At 30.1% G+C, this 18,837-nt stretch overlaps 2 protein-coding genes across 2 annotated transcripts; both read right to left on the bottom strand.

Moving 5' to 3' along the window:
• Positions 1–140: 140 nt before the first annotated feature.
• Positions 141–4,247, bottom strand: LOC103862957 (putative F-box protein At3g58860). Its single transcript, XM_018658513.2, has 3 exons — positions 1,242–4,247; positions 1,022–1,162; positions 141–923 (listed from the first exon to the last, which is right to left on the bottom strand). Exons 1-3 carry the CDS (start codon positions 2,073–2,075, stop codon positions 567–569), a joined length of 1,332 nt encoding a protein of 443 aa, XP_018514029.1. The 5' UTR covers positions 2,076–4,247; the 3' UTR covers positions 141–566.
• Positions 4,248–4,523: 276 nt separating this feature from the next.
• Positions 4,524–9,229, bottom strand: LOC103862956 (probable pectinesterase/pectinesterase inhibitor 35). Its single transcript, XM_009140683.3, has 2 exons — positions 6,183–9,229; positions 4,524–5,400 (listed from the first exon to the last, which is right to left on the bottom strand). The coding sequence occupies exons 1-2, from the start codon at positions 7,093–7,095 to the stop codon at positions 4,736–4,738; spliced, it is 1,578 nt and encodes a 525-aa protein (XP_009138931.1). The 5' UTR covers positions 7,096–9,229; the 3' UTR covers positions 4,524–4,735.
• Positions 9,230–18,837: the final 9,608 nt, after the last annotated feature.

Below are 18,837 nucleotides of genomic sequence, written 5' to 3'. Positions count from 1 at the left end.
TATTCTAAAAATCTCCTAGAAATATTCTAACTTCCTAAAACGTGTTATGGTCGATTTTACTTGAAAAAATTAAAAAAAAAACGGTTCTCCATTCTCTTTTTCATCAATCTATGGTTTTTCCATAGTTTTTCTTTTGATTCTTCTCATAAACTCTTGTTCTCTATGATGTATATATATACCTCTTTTTTTTTCGATTGTCTTTCAACTGTTTTTTTCCTTTTTTCCATTAACTTTTTTTTTTAAATTCAAATTAACTTTTAAATTGTGTTTAATTAGATTAAATATAGGGTTAGTTTTGGGATTATGAGAAAAATTATACTATTGAGACAACTTTATGTTAGTTTTATACCAAGGGGACAACAACCTTGTTTTTTTGTTTTCTTTTAGCAATTTTCCCAAGATTTTTTTAGGAGAAAGAAGCAAATTACTTGCTTCAGACGGCAAGGATTGTGAAAAAGTAAACTTAAAAATTGCAGAGAAACAACCATGGTGTATCATCTTGAACATGAATCCAATAGTACTTCAAACAAATATAAAATAACAAAAGACATTGCAAGAGCAACTTTTCATCCTCGAGGACTCCATTTCCGAGTCAATCTCCGGTACAAGAAAGCATGCATCCAGAATATGACATTGCAACTCGACGTCTCGTTGAAGTGCATCAGTGTCTCCCCCACAATATCTAACCATTTAGGAATATCAAACATTGTATCTTCATTCTCTTCGACAACTATCTCCATCTCTTTCAGACTTGGCAAATAATCCAAGAAATGTTTTATCATGTGCACCTCTCTTATTGTTCCTCTAAACCCTGAAATCCTCATCTTCTTCACATGGCAAGACTTGAGCGACAATCCTTTGATCCACTTTGAAAGGCAGACACAAACATCCCCACATGCATCCGTTATAGAGTGTAACAGATCCTGAAAAAAAAACACAAAAAAACACAATAAGCCATTCCAAACTCAAAGCTAGTGAAAAAAAACTATAAGAGGAAGTGTGTGTGGGCTTTATTTTATACCCCAATGTATAGACTCTCTAACCGTGGACAGCTCCTCAGAAGAATTGGCATTGCTTGCCATCCTTGAATCATAACACTCTTAACACTCAAAGTTGTAAGGTTTTCGAAAACCGGCATCGTTTTACAGTAAAGAGAAAGTATCTGAAACAAGAAGAGACGTTTTGTTATGCTCCAAACAAGCATATATTACAAGAGACACTAAAAACATTATAAGACTAACCTCGAAAGTTACAGGAGTTAAGTAAAGTATCTTCACGTTTCGAATGCCATGAATAAGCTTCACCAGATTATCCCTTGCTCCACGGACTCTAAATGGAGTTAGTTCAATATTGATCCCAGCCTCAACTATGTTTGGCATGTTAACCACTGGATAATCCTCGGCAACAAAATCATCGTAGTCCAAGAAGTCAAGATTCGGCGTATCGAATGAGAAAGTGCCTATACAGCCTTCTGCGACAGATATCTTAAGCTTCTTGAGTGATGGACTCGACAAGATCTCGTTTCTATCTCTCCACCTCATATTAAGCAACATTAATCCCTCGAGGACGGGACAAGCAGGAAGAAGTGTCTGAAACTGACCTCTACCAAACTCAACTGAGACAAGAATAAGATTCTTAAGATTTGGTAAGAACATGTCATCGTCCCACGCGTAAAGATCGACTCCATATCCTGTTTTCAGCTCAACCAACGTCTTGCTAACAGATATCTCATGAGGCAGAGAATATTCCTCGCCAAACGCCACGAATAGATCAAGGTGAGTAACACCGCGTCGCAGCACGTTGCATATCCAACGATCCACACGATCAGGATCAACACCGGTTTTAGCATTGAGAGAGAACTCCTTAATGGGAGTATCACCTTGTAATGCCAAAACCCTATCCACAAAATCCATGAAACTCTTGGAATCTCCATCGAGATTGAGGTTAGGGACAAATGCAAAAAGATTACGCCATCTTTTTGCTAGAACAGACGTGGAAGCAGCCTCCTTAGTTGTTGGAAGAAAGGACAAGATGTGAGAAACAACAGGGTCCGGTAACTTGTTGAAGAGATCCATCTTCTTCTCCGGTTGCACTGGTCCACTTAAAATCTCCTAAGCATACATATAAGAAACTAAACTGAGAAAAGGAACAGTTACAAACAAGAAACCATTGAATATGATGCATGATAATTAGAGATTAAATACCTAAATCAAAACAATAATCATAAATCCGTAATAGCTAAATCAAAGGCGATACTGATTCACGGGATATCAAAATCGAAGCGGAGTTATGACTTACCCAAAAAGATATCAGATGATTCAGATGCTGCATCCTAAAATTAGGATACGTATATATATATATAAAAGATGTGGAAAGAGAAGGAGGTGTAAATGGGACGCTTTCTATGGCGGGAATTCAAATGGTCAAATCTCTCTTGATGCGTTGAAACGGTTTCGGAATGTGATGAAGCAATCGAGGCATTTATTTTCAACATTAAATTTTGTAATAAATTTCAGAAAATGAATCAACTGGATTTAAATTAATCGATGATTTTTTTATCGGTTACAAATGTTCATATCTTTATTTTGTGGTGACCATGTACGTATCTAATTTTTTTTTTTAAACTGTCATTCTCATCGGTTTAACAATCTATACTATTAAAGCAGAATCTCTATATTCTGCCCATAGTTTTGGAAATTATTTTTAAGAGAATGTCATTATCTAATTTGGATTTTTTTAATTAATTTGCATGCTATATTTATAACCCATCATTTTTAAATAGTTTTTTTATCCGTAATTAATTAGCTTGCCATATTTATAACTAAAATATTTACAATCAATCCCGCACCATATTTATAACCGACCATATTTATTATATAAAATCTTTATTTAAAAAGAAACAAATCCTGCGTTTTGAAAGCACGAGTCAAAATCTAGTAACTATTGAAGTACATGACAAACAGAAAAAAAATATTTCAAAATTACAACCGAGCTAAAACTTTAATATCATGAAGAGAAGCCTTCGCAGGACTAGAGATGTCAAATGGGCGTCCATGTCCAATGGACATTTCCAAATGGGCAAAGCAGTTTATTGGACATTACTCTTTTAAGCCCAAATTGTACCAAATCCAAATTGTCTAGACCCAAAATGGACCATTCCAAATGGGCTTTCCGTGGAGTCCAATTAAAAAATCTGTGTTAATATACAAAAATTCATAATTAATATTTTCATTATGTTTTGTAGAATTCAAAAGCATAGATACGATTTTGGCGGGAAATCTCGATTTACGGTTTTGGCCGGAAATCTCAATTTACGGTTTTAGAGGGAAATCTCGATTTTACGGTTTTGGCGGGAAAATTCGATTTTACGGTTTTGGCGGGAAAACTCGATTTTATGGTTTTGGCAGAAAATCTTGATTTTACGGTTTTGACGGAAAAATCTCGATTTACGTTTTTGGCGGGAAAACTCGATTTACGGCTTTGGTGGAAAAACTTGAAAATTCGATTTTACGGTTTTGGCGGAAAACTAGATTTACAGTTTTGGCAGGAAATCTCGATTTTACGGTTTTGGCGAGAAATCTTGATTTTACGGTTTTGGCATAAAACGCGATTTTACGGGTTTAACATGAAAATGTGATTTTACGATTTTGCGAGAAAACATGATTTCACGGTTTTAACAGGAACATATGATTTTATGGTTTTGGCGGAAAACATGATTTTTTCTCTAAATACATTAATCCTAGATATTTTTAAAATTTTAGCCGCCCAATGTCCATCTGGTTTTGTCCATTTGGATATGGGTGTATTTGGGCCTTGTCCATTTGGACAAAACAAAATTACGGTCAAATATGGGTATGCCCATATTAATTTGGACATGGATTACCCATGGACTATCACACCCATTTGACATCCCTACTCAGGACCCTTACCCTAGTGATAGCAAACTCTATTCCTATATTCAGCTTAAGTGCTTATCCATTGTCTTGCAAGAGAAGACCTCTCTAAATGAATTGAAGATGACACCTCAAAAACTATGCTCTTAGTGTTATTGTGTGTTAGAACTTACTAAGACCATCTCCAATGGTACTCTATAATTTTCTCTATATTTCACTTTAAAATAGAGTAATTCTATTATAGAGTTGGATTTGCTCCAATGGTTCACTCTATAATAGAGTTACTTTATAATAGAGTGAAATATAGAGTAGTCTTGTTTTTTCACTCTATATTTGGAGTAAAAAATAAGATTACTCTATATTTCACTCTATTATAGAGTAACTCTATTATACAGTGAACCATTGGAGCAAATTCAACTCTATAATAGAGTTACTCTATAATAGAGTTACTCTATTTTAGTGTAAATTATAGAGAAAAAAATAGAGTCCCCTTGGAGATGCTCTTATAGTCTTGTAGATTGTCGTAAAAATGGTATAAATTTACATTTTTCACTACGAGACAAAGAATATGAGTGATTAACTGAATGATGAGTAGCATTTTCTTCCTCTTTAAAATACACAAAGATGAAATACACACAAGTGAATGACAAACGATATTACAAAGTTTATATATACAATACCAATCTTTTAACACTTGATTCACGACAAGATAGATTACAAATGTGAGAGTATGCACCAAACACAAAACACTTATACACAAAAGCGTAGTAGATTACAATTTCTTTTCTACCAAATCACTGAGTAATTGATAACATATTTGAAGCAGTATACCGCGAATAAATTTATAAAAGACCAGAGTCGAAAACGACGCCGGTTGATGGCAACCACGAAGTCCCGCCAATGAAGCCTGAAACGGTAAACCCTTGAGCTTCAGTCAACGTCAACGCCGGGTGGTACCCAGGCCAACTAACCCGACCCGAAACCGATGACCCAGGACCCGAGTTTCCAAATTCCCCGTAGTACAGAGTCTTCAAAGCGAAGCTACTCGACCAAGGAGACCAACCCGAAGGATGAACCGAACCGTCCAAAAACGATTGCATCACAACGGTCCTCGAATACTCTTTCCACGGTCGACCCAAATAAGTCCTGGTCGAACCGGTTATCCTGCAATTATGTATCGCAATCCCGGTATTCTGGTTCGGGTCGGATCGTCCTTGGGCCGTGACGTAGTTCTGATCCGAGGAGCCTTTTCGGGACGCGATGTTGCAGCTTTGGAAAACGACGGCGGAGTTTCCGAAGATGAAGTCGACGGTGCCGGTTATGTCGGTCTCGCGGTAGAATTGGCGTTTGGAGAGAGTGTAGAGTGTGTCTTGGTAAGCGTCGATGGAGCATCGGTAGACAACGGACCTGTCTGACCCGACCCGTAAGGCTACCGCTTGCTCCGCGTTTGGACCGGCGCTGTTCACGAAGGTGATGTCCCGAGCTATGAATCCGTCTCCCATAGCGGCTTTCATAAATTAACAAAATAAATAGTAACAATTAATTTTAGTAATTACAGTATAACCTAAAGTACAACGATCAGTAGTTATAAATATAGATTAATATATAACTATTAATTTAAATATATAAAGTTGATTAACAAATACTTCAAATAGTGGTAAAATAGATTTTGTCCTTCAATAGTAGGTGAAATTTACAATTTTTTTTACTAAACTGTATATATAAAGACTAGCTAAAAATAAATAAATATTAAAATTTGAAAATGATATAAATAGTTGAGTGATCTAAAAATCGGTTTAGGTGGTGTCTAATAGGTAAATCAGGTATGAGCCAAAAAAAAATCAGGTAAATAAATTTCAGTTAAAAAAATATTCTAGAATTTTAAATATTGGTCTAGAGGTCCAACCAAACAATAATCTTCTTAATAATAAAGTTTAAAAACTTAAGATAACCATTGCTCAAAAAAAAAACTCAAGATAACCATAAAACAAAGTAGTTAAAAAACATGAATTTGAATTATATACAAAATACATATATTTATTTGAATTTATTTCAACCATGAAACAAAGTACTTAAAAACGTGAATTTAAATTATATGCAAAATACATAGATTTATTTGAATTTATTTTTTAGAATGCAATAGTAAGCATTATGGTTTAGAATTTAAGATGATTTAGTTTTTCTGTTTGATAAATGATATTTTGTTTATTTTTATGTCTGCTATATTTTGATAAAAATTTATTTGAATTTATTTCTGATTTTTATGATAAAATGCTAAGGAAAACCCACCGACAGTAGCGGTTTGGTAAGTATTGTAGCCGCCTTTGTTACTTCTGCTACCGACAATAACTGTTTTGCCTTTACCGTCACCAACCAACATAACGTTCTTCTGTTTGGTCGGAATATTCAGATTCTCTTTATAGGTTCCAGCTGTTAAGTGAATGACGCTTCTGCCACCAGTCCCCTTCTCCAAAGACGCCAGCGCTTCCCCTACGCTCATGTGTGTCCCACTTCCATCGGCAGCCACCACAGCGTGAGGTCTCAGCTCTTCAACCGAAGCTTCTAAAAGCCTCCGGTCTGACAAAGAAACCCACGTCGGAAAGTCCTGACCGGACAATAGTTTCCGGCCACCAGTTTCACGACGTGTCGGCTTACCGGAAACGAACATCTCTAGCGAATTGGTCAGTAAACCGGTGAGGTTACTTACAACGGAATCCATTGTGAATCCGTCTTTATGTAAGCTTGTTTTCTCACTGAGGCTTTGCTTACAAGTCTCTTGATTGGTCAACGCTGCGCTTAGCCACGTATGGACATCATCATTGGCGTGATCTTTAGGGTTGACGACGATGCGAGACAACATGTCGAGTGTGTCGTCTAGCAGCTCATGACAGTCGTTGACAGGATCGAGCATGAGGGTTTGAGAAGTACGGTGCGAGAGCGTGAATCTGAAGGCGAGAGAGTGGGCTAAGAGAGCCTGGTCCAAGCTGTGTTGGACTGAGTTGAGAAACCCATCGTTTGAGTATTTGGTTCTTCTTGTTGATGATGACTCGGAGTTTGGGTGTCTTGAGAATTTTGAGAACTTAGAGTTTGATGAATTGGCAAACACTAAAGTGTGAAGATGGAAGAGGTTTAAGATCAGAAAGAACAATAGTTTGATCCGGAACTTATGATTTGGTAACGAGGATGATGTAGAAGAAGACATGTTGTGACTTATGTGCAACTTTTGATGGTTTGCATGTAGTAGAGAAGAAGTGGTTATGTGCTTGGCAATAATAATCTACTATATATATAGATATTTGTTTCAGAATCAACTAGTACTTGGTGTACTAAAAGTTCTTGTTAAAGATGAGGTGGACCAATTTCGTAAACTCTAGTTTCAACGATAGGGAAGCGACTTATTAGTATATTATCCTGTAAATGATCTCTCGTGCACAATTCCTTCTCATTTGTACACTTTTTATAAGTTGGAGTATCGAGTGGACCGAGGCCCAACCGACTAATGACAGACAAACTCGGTTGCTCGCGATGGAAATTAGATACCTATGTCGACTGATCATCCAAAGAGATAAATTTGAGTTTGATAGGTTTCTCCTTGATACATTGATTCTAAATATTACTTAAAAGTTTATGCTGGCTCAGTATAGAAAACAAGTTACTGTTTTGTTGCAACAAAATTAACCATTAATTATCAATATATTAAAATGATCGTTTTACTGTCTGTGACTGTCAGATTCATTTTGATAATGTTGCTTTTGTCCTTCTTTTTCCCTTGATCTTAAAACTATATTTTTGATTAAAATGTTTATAACTAGTGTTGCACTACAGAAATTGACGGTAATATGTTGATTTTACAAATGGTTGTAAGTTTAAACGCATCAGTCAAAATAACCTTGTGCATAATCGTTGGTATATGTATAAAAAAAATTATGTCTTACGGGGGTACGGGATCCCCTTACTGTTTTTCTTTTCACGTATTTGAATTAATTTTATTAAGATCTTTATTGTTTAGTGGAGGAATAGTAAAAATTCCCCCTAGTAAAATTTATTTTAATGTTATTTTTAGTGTTGTCTCTAACTTAAAATGTTTCTAAATTCGCCTATGCGTCTGATAAGAGTTTGTCAGTTTTTGGTTCTAGTCCCTTATATATTACTGAAGTTTTATGGGTTTTCAACTTAAAACCAATTAGCAGTAAGTGAATTGGCCCGAATTCCTTATATATTACTTAAGTCATTTTCATATTTCCAATATGAGATTTTTTCTCCTATACCCTCCCTCAAGATAATGGTGCGTATAACCATTAATCTCGCAGAATCAATCATATCCCTCCGAGACAATGTTTTATTTTTCTAGCAATTTCGGTGGAAATGAGCCTTCTATGGACCATCAGTTAGTGGGATGATCAAGCCATTGTCCAGATCGAACTAATGTGTTAAGGTGTGGGTCCGCTCTGATACCATGATAAATTTCTTTGGCTTACAAATTAAAATCATTTAGCAATAAGTAAGTTGGTCCAAATCTCCTATATATTACTTAAGTCATTTTCATTTTCATATTTCTGATGTAAAATCTTTTTTCCAGCAAGCGAAGAAACTGCCAGAGACGGCCTTAAGTTAAGGGCCAAGCAGAGCAAGAATCTGCTTAAGGCCTCCACTTTTACAGGAAATCATAGCCAAATCGCCAATATTTCTAAAAGATTTATTAAACCAGCCACTTTGTGGCCTTAAAGCGAATATGTAAATCTAAGACCGGGTCTGGATACCGTAGCATATCACTTGCTCTGGACACTGTATCAAATCACTGATTCAAATATTTTAGAATGCGTGAGTTGTAGATGATAAACAAAAACGTATTATTTTTTATACGTACGGTTTAAATTTGACTTTTTTTGTATGGGCTTGATCTCAGCTTTATTTTTCAGTAGTCATACTGCGTCTGCATGGCTCTTAAGTTTTTTTTTTGGCGTAGAACATGGCTCTTAAGTTTCAACCAATTACATAGCAAAGCGAATGAGGAAATTTAGTTTCATAATATATCATACAAAACAATAAACCCAATTGTAAACCTTTTTTGCATATAAGACAGCCACCATCCCTTCATGTCTGGTAATAATTATTGGCTTTTTGAAAGGTTGATTTGTTTTGTTTCTTAGCATTTAATGGTTTACATTGATTCGTTACCTCATTCTCTTTTCGGGGTAACAAAGTTCAACTGGTTGCTTAGTTAACATCTAAACATATATTGTATAGTAATGCAAACCTAATTAATGTAATTTGCAATTCTCTTTTCGTACACAGTTTTTTATTGGAAAATATATAAGTAACTAGATTAAGATCCGCGCCTTGCGCGAAATGAACATTATATATATATTATTTTATATATTATGTGTTTATAACATATTATGAAATAATAAATATATATTAAATAATTAAAAATTTATTATCTACTACTTATAGAATTAAATTGGTGCGAACATATAAATAAATTTTATAAATCGAAATTTTTTTTTTCTATTTGATATGATATATAATTAAATTTAAATGATAGTAACATATATATATGGTATATTTTAATATTATTATTTATTAGATGATGCTTTTTGCTCATATTTGTTTTTTATCATTTGTATATGTTATAGCAAAAAGTCTTAATTAGTGATAACAAAATTTTCACAGTGGGATTATTGGTTTAAATAATTTATAATAATTTAAGAAATTAAGTTGTCAATATTTTTTCAATTTTTTTATCAAAAAAATGTTCAAAGTAAATTTCAAAATTAAGATATTTATGTATTTTTATATGGCATATAGTTTAATTTAAAATGATACATATATTTATATATCTTTTATTTTTGATACTTATTAAATGAGACTTTCAACTTATATTATTTTTTAATTATTTGTATCATGTCATAACCAAAATTTTAAATCATAGATCACAAAATTTGAATGTGAAACTTATAACAGTTTTAGTAATTTATACTCGTTTTTAAAAATTCAAAATATAATATATAAATAATTTTTTAATTTTATTATATGGTTACTATGATTGCTTAATTTATTTTAATAGCTTAAAATTAAACAAATATAATAATAATACACACTTATTTTTATCAAATCTTTATTATTCAAAATCCTTAATTGTCATATATACTTTAGCCACATTAGGCAATTTTGTAATCTTATTTAAGGAAATAATGAAGCACATTAATAATGTATTTATTGTGGTTTAATAAAAAACTTATTATATATTTAGAGAGACCAACCTATTTCTCTAAGGATTCTAAAAATCATTCTAGTGATGACACGTGGCTACAAAAAATGTTGCAATGCTTCTCAAATAATATATAGGGGATAGTTGATAATCCGCGCGCATATACAAAGTGAATTTTAATTACTAATATTGTTGGATATTAAATTTGTTCATTCTAAAACAATTATATCGTGTCACAAGTTCAAAAGATGTTACCTATTGTGGACCTATACTGTAATGATGATGCATATCAGGTCAAGGTATTGATAAACTGGTTTCGTAAAAGCTCAATTACGAAATATAGAAAAGACAAAAACTGAAAGTACTGACTTGTAGTCGAAAAAGAAATTAGGGTTTTGGTTGATTTTAGACTTATTTGACTCCCCACATGTGATTTCTTGTTAAAATCTACAATATTTGTGCTTACAACATTGTTTCGGCTAACTCACATATATTTTGTGTTTCTTTTAATTTCGCGCAAGCTTTTTTCGGAAAACATGAGCTTCGATCGATTGAGAAAAGATTATGGCAGTAATACATCAACAAACACATGCACATTGCGCGGGATGAACAATACATATATAAAAATTATTTTTACATATTATTATTTATTTTGTGTTTATTACGTATTATAAAATAATAAATATATTAAATAATTGAGAAGTGAGTAAAAGTTATGTACATAATTAATAAACTGTAGTAAGCACATAAAAAAGGAAAACCATTGCTCACAAATTATTTATTTTAAGACTTTCAATAATTTTAGTAATTTATAGTCATTTTCAAAATATTCAAAATATAACATATAAGAAAAAAAATCCAGATTTGTTATTATATGGTTAAGGTGATTGTTAATTTTTTTTTCATAATATAAATTAAACAAAAATGATGGAGGATACAAAAACTATTATCAAATCTTTATTATTCAAAATCTTTAATTTTCATATATTTTAATCGTATTAGGTAATTCTGTAACTTTTATTTAAGGAAAAAATGAAAAATATTTTTATGCACTACTAATCAATTTGAAAGTTAATTTAATAAAAATATAATTTATAATTAGATAGACCAATCTATTTTTTTAAAGATTTTCAGAATCATTCTGAAAATTATTCTAATGATGACACGTGGCTACAATTAAAGAATTTTTTTTTTTGGTCAAATCTGTTACAATTAAAGATTATAATGCTCCATGATTAATATATAGAGATATATGCTTAAAACCGAACCCGGTTCATGAGGACCAGTTGAAGGTAGCTCTTTGCGACCAGTCAAAATGGCTATATACAACTGGATATAACGAGGACCAGATATGGAATCTCTTCAGTCATTCCATATGATCAAATGCTTTAAGTTTTGTTTGTCTCATGGCACACCGATTTATTTTAGTTAACACCTTAACATTATAGAGAATATTGAAATTTATCTAGCGTGAGATGTTAATGTGACACCAGCTTGTCTAATAAATGTTTCTCCAATTAAATGATTTTATGAATGGACCCCGATAGTGTTCCATGTATGTAATGATTTAATGTAGACCTTTAGACAAAATAAAAAAACTTTAATCGGGTTTAGATGTTGCCAGAAATCATAGTCTATGGACTGACAATTCAGCACTACTTTCCTGCTTTTTAGAGGTAAACCTTCTAAAATGTGTTTTGAGGATTTATATCAATTGTAACTTGGCTATTGTTTGTGGGTTTCCACGTCTAATTTTGGTTCATGAATTCTCTTCTCGTCTGATGGTCGATATATTGTTCTTACTTCTTAGTAGAGTATACTTGTTTATTAATTTTGTAATTATATGTGATTTTTCAGTGTTTTGTCTTCGTCTTACAAAATATTAAAAATCATTTTTGAGAGTTTATTCATTTTTAAAATTACTATCAAATACAATTTTTCAGATTGTTGTTTTTACGGTAAAATGTTCAATTTTAAACTAATTTCGCGAGTTTTTTTACAGAATACGAAAATATAATAAAGAAGGCATAAGACTGAAAGCTAAGACAAAGAAAAAAAAAACAAAAGACTGAAACAAATGACAAAAAGACACACACCTAACTATTATCAACGAGTTCCGATAGAAAAAACCGATTCCAAACTAGGAGATTTGGACATTTGTATTTTCAGATTGTTTTTCAGATAAGTGATCAAAATAAATGCAATGTTATAATGATATATGTAGCTATAAATTTTCTAAAATCCTCATATGCACCAATATATTCCAAAAATCAAAGTCTTATATAATGTTTAATATAGTTACAACTTACAAAAACAAATTTCAAGATTTTAACCGTTAAAACCAACCAAAAAAACTTTCAGTGATTGTTTGATTTTTATACCAAACTAAAAATTGATAAGAATTTTTGTTAAAGTAAGTCGAAAAAGACCATTCATGATTTAAAACTTATTTTATTAATATATTATACTACTCCGATTATTATATACAAAATATCTTAAAATAGCCCAACAAATAGTTTTTGTTTTATTCTAGATTTAAAAATAGCACAAATTATTGTGTGAAAAACTTGGTTATCCCCTAAATGGATTACAAACTAATTAAGCGGAAGTGCTGTGTTCGGATTCTCCTATTATAACTTAATGTTTGAATTCTCTCCATTATGAAAATTTTTAGCCATTTTGATATTGAAATTTACTGTTGGAGAAATATTTTAAAACGATTGCTATTGGATGAAGTATGTGAATTACCACATACCATATCAATATATTTGAATCTAAGTTTCAATACGAGAAGATGATAGTATGTTGTTATTAAAAGGACTCATTCTTTTTGGGATTCTCTGTCACATTTCTTAGAAAACAGGTTAATAGGTTTCTGAATATGTAAAGAAACGTACTTAGAACATTTTGGTCATTGATAAAAAATAATCCTTTTGATCTTTGGACAGCAATCCTATTTAGTAGGATAATTGTATGTTTTGTGTATGAGATCGTATTAGGAAAGGTGTATATATTCAGCTGCGCAGCGTCGCAACTGTGACTTTGTATTTACTAAATAGTGAACTAAAAATATTTAGTTTTATATGCTTAATTCAACGCTATGATGATCCAAAGCAATGATATTTAAATGCTTAAAAGAAATTTGGAGGAGAGTAGCATATGATAAAAACAAATTTCGGCGTAGGAGCATATAGCAATTTATTCATGGATAAATCATTCCACCTAACGGCTAACGCACATGGAAAAATTCATTCAGAATTAATGAGATGGGTATTATTTTCTCGAAGCTCTTAGCACTTACAATATTTAATGGTGCTGCACACGTCATTCGTAGTCGTCACTGCTATTCACTGACTTGGACCTGCCGGGAACAATTGAATGCCGCAACTAAATTTCAATTATTGAAAGAGAAGTTCGTGTTGAACAAAAAAGAAAGAAAGAGAAGTACGTAGTTGTCGTCCTCACTTAGTGTGTATATATATATTATTTCAGAATTTCTATAGTGACAAAAACTAACATGATTAGTTTAAAATTCGTATTAAAAAAAACTCAATAAGGTTTATAATGTAGTCATTTGGATTGTAACTGTGTAAAAAAAATGACGACAATAGATAAAGCGCAAGTGGACGTACCATTGTTTTTTTTTTCTTAATGAGATCTTATTCTATGTTTCTTTCATTTTTTTTTGAAAGTTACATAATTAGCTTATAAGAAATTGCATATTTTCCGATGGTAAATAATTTTTATAGATAATATATAAAAGCTATAATCTCTGAAGTTTATATTAGCGTTCAATAATTGAGAAGAGTTATATTACATAGGCTGATTGCATGTTATATCGAATCAAAACCGTGCTCATTGGCTTAAGAAAAAAGCTATTGCTCTATGCTCTTTTTCTCACATGACAAATTTTAATGGTTTTAACATTTATTTTTTAAATAACTCAAATGGTTAACCAAGTAAACTTTACTTCCACATTTACAATAATCAACTAATTAATACTTATCTATATTTATTTGGTTATATTTGTTTTACACCATATTTATTTCATGATATTTTATATTTTAAATTTATTTATTATCATAATTTCATTATATTTTGACGATTTTGTTATTTTTTTGTCTTTTTATAAAATACTTTTTCGTTATTATTGTATTTTTACATTCATCATATTAATTTATCACCTGTAATTTTACATACATTGCATATATTTAAATTGACATATATAAATGATAAAGATGTTCACAATTACCTATATTTAATCTTATATTAAACTTTTACTATTATAGCTTTGTCTCTTTGAAAAAATTAATGTATATAAAAAGTTTGGATAGATTTATGTTGGTACATTAATTATATTATCATAAACATTTATAGTAAAATTATAAGATTTTATCTTGAGTCTCTAAAGTGCTAAGCACGGCACTATATCGAATTGATGATTTTCAGAAATGCTTGAAATTTATAGTCTTCGCGGTTATGCTTTTAGAGGAAAAAATCAGCTATTTTAGAATAAAAATATTAATAAAAACATAAAAGGTACTTAGAGAGTTCACACGTAGACACTAGACAGAAGTCATAGAACTATAAAGATACATTAGAGTAATTCCAAAATAATCAACGCAAAATGGACCGAACACAGTGGGTCGGTTGGCAAAGGTGACCCAGCATCAAGGTCTTCCTAAAATTGTCAGTACTACCACAATACTAGAAGATAAATTTTATTTTTATCTTATATAGAAGAACAAATTAAAGAAAATATATTCCATTCAATTTAAAATAACTATAGACAAATACGTAAATACAAATTATATGTATATGTATATGAAGATGATTAGCCAAACAAGGAGTCTACAATTTGGGGCCATGAAGATGTCTGTGTCTCTGAGTTGAGATCTGAGCTGGAAAAATATGCATGCCACTAAAGACTAAACACATCGATGCTCTACGTATTATCATTGACTTGTTCAAATCATTTTTTTCTCTTATAGATATTGATCACAATCAGTGATCGTTTTCTACATTATATAACTTTAGCATATACATTTCAAGATTCTGAAAATCAGATCAACAAGACAAACCCTATAGGACTTTAACAAACCAAAAAAAGGAAAACCCTACGATCAAGTTTGTACTTCTGCGCTCATGTGTAAGATACCACAAAATTTGAGCCATTCGTTTTGAACCTAATTTATCCAAAAGTATGAGCGCTTTTTTTTTTCAAATACTCTTAAATGGTTTGACTTACCAAATCAATATTAATTAGCTTCATAACAAAACTAAATATTGCAGTTTAGATTATTGTGACCGTTACACTGAAACAACTTAAAATGGACCCAATATAAAGATGATTGTTGTATACCGAAGACTGAAGCCTAGAAATTGATTGATTTTGGAGCTACTTGTTGACTTCACCTCCTCCATATACCAACCTTTATCATTTCTAAGTCAACAATTAGAAAACACACAACTATTCAACGATTTTACTCCCAACATTTAGTTTATATGAATATAAATCATCTTCAGATGCAAGCCAAGGAATTGAAGAGTTAATCCCAACATATTGTTATTGTATCGGCATTGATATTCAACAGAAATCGTTTATGATTAAGACTTAGTTATACAATATGTTGGTAAGAAAATATAATCTCAGTACATAAATACACATGTAGTTTTATGATCTACTAGGATAAGACCCGCGCCTTGCGCGGGATTAAGTTATTATTTTTATTATATTTTGGAGAATGAAACAATAGTTTGGCTTCATTTGGATTACGGGTGTTCAATCCGGATATCGGGTTGGTTTCGGTTCGGTTCGGTTTTTTCGGTATTTGGTTAGTAAAATATAACTACTATTCTAAATCCATATTTACTTTGACTTTAGTCTTTCACATACTTTTGAAAGATTTCAACTGGACGACTAAATTGATCAGCCAATCTTGTTGCTTTAAATCATTAGTGTTTATATATATATATATATATATATATATATATTATTTAGTTTGAATATTTATTAAATAAAAATTCATAAATCATTTGTAACTTATTATAACAAAAAAATAATCTATTGATCACAAAATTTTCAGAGTGGGAATATTCAAATTTCTAATAATATATAGACGTTTTGAAAAATTCAAATATAACATATAAGAAAAAATATAAATGTTTTTATTATATATTTAATGTGATTTTTAATATCTTTCAATAATATAAAATTAAAAAAAAAGAACTAAGATACCAAAATTGTTATCAAATATTTATTATTCATAATAATTAATTTTCATATATACGTTAATCATATTAGGTTATTTCGTAGCTTCTAATTAAAGAAAGTGCAAAAAAAAATTTGGTAGATTATTTATCAATTCGATAGTTAGTTTAATAAAAAATATAATGTAAGTCAAGATGGACCAACCTATTTTTCTAAGAATAGTATGTTTTATATAGTCATTTATTAAATGAGAATTTATAATCATACAGTTCTATGATCATTCACATCATTTTATAACTGAATATTTAAATCATCGATAACAAAATTTTCAATGTGAAATCTTTAATAAGTTTATAATTTATAAATGTTTTTGAAAATTCATTGAAAGTTTTAATATTAAAATATTTATGTAATCTTATGGTATATAGTATAATCTATATATATATATATATGTTTTATTATTAAATGATATTTTTTACTCATATGGTTTTAAAATAATGTGTATCTTCTTATAATATTAAATAAAAGTTCATATTAATACAATTTTATGATCATTTGTAACTTATTATGACAAAAAAATAATCTATTGATCACAAAATTTTCAGAGTGGGGATCTTCAAATTTCTAATAATTTATAGACGTTTTGAAAAATTCAAAATATAACATATAAGAAAAATTAAAAATGTTTTTATTATATATTTAATGTGATTTTTAAATATATTTTAATAATATAAAATTAAAAAAAGAACTAAGATACAAAAATTGTTATCAAATATTTATTATTCATTATAATTAATTTTCACATATACGTTAATCATATTAGGTAATTTCGTAGCTTTTATTTAAGGAAAGTGCAAAACATTTTTTGGTACGTTATTTATCAATTCGATAGTTAGTTTAATAAAAAGTGTAATATAAGTTAACATGGACCAACCTATTTTTCTAGAAATAGTATATTTTGTATAGTTATTTATTAAATAAGAATTTATAATCATACGGTTCTATGATCGTTCATATCGTTTTATAACAAAATATTTAAATCATCGATAACAAAATTTTCAATCTGAAATCTTTAATAAGTTTATAATTTATAAATGTTCTTGAAAATTCATTGAAAGTTTTAATATTAAAATATTTATGTAATCTTATGGTATATAGTGTTTAATATATATATATATATATATATATATTATTAAATGATATTTTTTACTCATATGGTTTTAAAATCATGTGTATCTTCTTATAATAAAAATGTTAAACCATTGATCATTAATTTTTAACATAATAATTTTAATAGTTTTAGTCATTTATTGTCGTTTTTAAAAATTTAAAATATAACATATACGAAAAAATCTAAATTTTATATTTATAGCTAATTTGATTGTTTAATTTATTTTAATAATATAAAATTAAACAAAAAATGATGAAGGAGATATACATTGTTATCAAATCTTTATTATTAAACTCATTAATTGTCATATATATATTAGTCATTTATGGTAATTCCGTAGGTTTTATTTAAGGAAAGAAAATATCATATCATATCATTATATCATATAGTTTGACCAACTTATGTATCTAACAACATATACAAATCGAATGTGGACCTACTTATTTTTCAATTGAATGTAATTGACTACCTAATTGAGTGCCACCTATGCATTGGGGCCTCTTTTAATTAATACAAAATTGAGGTTACATCTTTTCAAATGTTCCTCAATTAATATATAAGGGATTATTATAGACAATACACTATATAACACGGTTATTAAAATAAAGTAAATATTATACATATTTAGAAGAATTGACTGTACAATTTCCGATTGTGGGTCTGTGACGAATCAATCAACGCCTTACTATCCATAAGTTTTTCACCAAAAATGCCAAAGATAACGAAAGGGATAGTCTATCAGTTTTTGATGGAATGTCATTTACAACTTAATCCCTTCCCATCTTTAACTATCAACCATTGAACTATATGTATTAGTTTAAAAAAAAAATATATATGTATCACTTTCATATGTTACTCGTATAACTATAAAATTCATTGGTCAAGTGGATTTAGATTATTATTAGTAATACTAATATTAATAAAATAAACCAGTAGAGCATTTCATCAGTATTGTTCTTGAGCGTAGTATCTTAGATATGTCATATTAATAAAATTGATTTAATAACTGAAGTTAAATTTTCAAAAAATCAGACCAATAACAAAAAAACTATGTAGGTAAAGGAGTTTCTCAAAAAACAAATTGTCGGGTTAGCCAGTGATTGTTTCTCAACTTCTCTTCTCTTTTTCTTCACCGCATTTTTATTTTTACCTTTATTATGTTATTATATTTTTCAAAGATTCTTCCTCGTTTCCTAATGATCTTGCTCTAAGAAATTCAAGACAGTATATGGGTATACTGGGTCTTCAGGGATCAAGGCGAGGGTTGTTTGTTCTTCACTTAAATTTGCGTAGCCTCATAATCTTGCCTATTCTATTTATGTTGCAACATAATCAGTGCATGTTTCTCACA

The sequence above is a fragment of the Brassica rapa genome, chromosome A04, assembly GCF_000309985.2.
Source record: "Brassica rapa cultivar Chiifu-401-42 chromosome A04, CAAS_Brap_v3.01, whole genome shotgun sequence".
Classification (NCBI taxonomy): Eukaryota; Viridiplantae; Streptophyta; class Magnoliopsida; order Brassicales; family Brassicaceae; genus Brassica; species Brassica rapa.
The sequence above is the reverse complement of the archived record's forward strand: the minus strand, read 5'-3'. Positions and strand labels throughout refer to the sequence as shown.